This window comes from Oryx dammah, unplaced genomic scaffold (genome assembly GCF_014754425.2).
Source record: "Oryx dammah isolate SB20612 unplaced genomic scaffold, SCBI_Odam_1.1 HiC_scaffold_19, whole genome shotgun sequence".
Classification (NCBI taxonomy): Eukaryota; Metazoa; Chordata; class Mammalia; order Artiodactyla; family Bovidae; genus Oryx; species Oryx dammah.
Genome location: NW_024070203.1, coordinates 53,484,200 through 53,486,313, shown reverse-complemented (window position 1 = coordinate 53,486,313; position 2,114 = coordinate 53,484,200). Strand labels below are relative to the sequence as shown.

Sequence of the window (2,114 nt, the reverse complement as noted above, 5' to 3'; positions counted from 1 at the left end):
ATCTCATTGCTGAGAATCTTACAGCATGGATGTGCCATGGGCTTTTTGTCTCTATATTTACCTGTTGATGGATGTTTGGCTTCTCTATAGATTTTGAATATTATGAGTAAATCTACTATAAGCATCTGTGTAGAAGTTTTTCATGGACCTGTGTTTTTAGCTTTCTTGGTAAATATCTAGGACTTAGATTGAGAGATCTTATATTTAACATTATTATTTTTTCACTCGGGATAATTTATAGTCCGGAAAAGGACAGATGAACCATGATCAAAAAAACAAGTGAGGATTTTTAAGGAAGCTTTGACAGAAACATTAAGAAAAAAATCTAATTCAACTCCAGAGAAAAGTGATACCAAGGGAAAATAAAGTCTTAACTGATGTTCTGAAACTGGCTATAAGAGAGAGTGGGAGAATGATCCTCTAGGCATGAAATCTTAAGAGCTCTGAACACAACCAGGGCTTCAGCTGATCCAGAGCTGAGCTGACCCAGATGACCTGAATGAGGCCACCCGGCAAGCACACTGCAGTCTGTCTGGCTCCATCAACAGTGAGAGGCCTTCAGCTCCATCACAGCGTACTCTCCAGTGTGTTACAGTTGTCCTTAAAGCTCTTCAATTCGAGGAAGTGCTTGGCACGTTTACTCTTCTGACTGGAGGGGAGGTATGTCACCTGGATGGTTGTTGGGGAGACTTCAGGAGACTGGGTTAGGTCTTTGGCTGCTGACTGGTGTTGTCGCTGACAGCTCCCACTTCGTGCTTTGACCACTGTGGCCAGCTCACTCAGGGCCTCCTGATAGCGCAGGTACTCACTCAGGCCAAAGACCGCTGTCCCATAGCGGGCTGTCTCATAGCCATCCAGCAGGGTATTAGTGAGGCCCTTGGGCACACCCTTGAAAGGAGTACTAGTGTTTCGAAGATCTAGCAGGTAGGAACGGAAATTCTTGCCCATTAAGGAATGGGGATGCCGGACTTCGGCGTGAAATGGGATCTCAGAGGCACGGAGAGCATCCAGAGCTCGACATTCACGCCAGCCAGCCAGTTACTGCCGGACGCCATGGCCTCCCCAGCCCGCGCGGAACTGCTCCGGTTTAACCCGCTGCCCTGCCTCGTCAGCCTGGGCTCCCTTGAGGCAACGGCGCCTGGGTTTCCTGAAACTCCCCGGCCATTTCCTTACGGGGATATACCAAGGCGAACCGGGCCTGAAAACATGGCAGATGTGGGGGGAGGGGGGTGTGTGGGGGCTGGGAAAGAAGAACCTGTATTCAACTTTAGAAGGAACTGCCAAACTCTTCTCAGTGTGTTACATTTTGCATTCCTGCCAAAAATGTATGCGTGTTCCAGTTGTAATGCATCTTTGTAAACTTTTTGTATCACCTGTTTTTTGTTTTGTTTTGTTTTTGTTTTTAAGCCATTTTAGAAGCTGTGTAGTGGTATCATTGTGGTTTCAAGGGGCATTTTCTTAATGAGTAAAATCGTTTTAATTATCTTTTCGTATGTTATCAGCTATTAACATTTTTTTCGTTGGTGAAATATCTACTGAGATATTTTACCTGTTTTAAAAATTGTATTGTTTGTTTACTTCTTATTGTGGTAAATATTTGTATATTTTAGATCCAAGTTATTTAATAGGTAGATACATGTTTTGAAACTATTTTTTTTTCCTATTAAGTGTCCTATGCTTGCATTTTCTTAACAGTAGTCTTTCAAGGATTAGAAGTTTCAAATTTTATTAAGTTCAACTTACAAAAATATTTCTTTTATCATTCATGAGTAAAGTATATGATCCATTTCAAATAGTTTTTTATATGGTAAAGATAAAGTTGATGTTTATTTTATTTTTCTTTTTGCATGGTGGTCTAATTGTTCAGCACAGCTTGTTTGGAAAGCCTGCACTTCCTCCATTGAATTATTTTGATATCTTTGTCAAAATCAATTGACTATACACATGTTGGTCTACTTTTTCTATTGATGAATGTATATAATCTATAGCATTTTCTTGATTGTTGTAACTTCATGTCTAGTTTTGAGATCAACTAGTGTGTGTGCTCAAAATTTGCCCCCTTTCAGAATTGTTTTACCTATTTTAAGTATTTCTTCAAAAACAGTTACACAGGA

At 40.7% G+C, this 2,114-nt stretch overlaps 1 protein-coding gene across 1 annotated transcript; it reads right to left on the bottom strand.

The window, feature by feature from the left end:
• Window positions 1-234: 234 nt before the first annotated feature.
• LOC120878818 (protein C1orf43 homolog) lies at window positions 235-1,055 on the bottom strand. The gene is made up of 2 exons (XM_040261693.1): window positions 1,046-1,055; window positions 235-1,013 (listed from the first exon to the last, which is right to left on the bottom strand). Exons 1-2 carry the CDS (start codon window positions 1,053-1,055, stop codon window positions 568-570), a joined length of 456 nt encoding a protein of 151 aa, XP_040117627.1. The 3' UTR covers window positions 235-567.
• Between the last annotated feature and the right edge of the window lie 1,059 nt (window positions 1,056-2,114).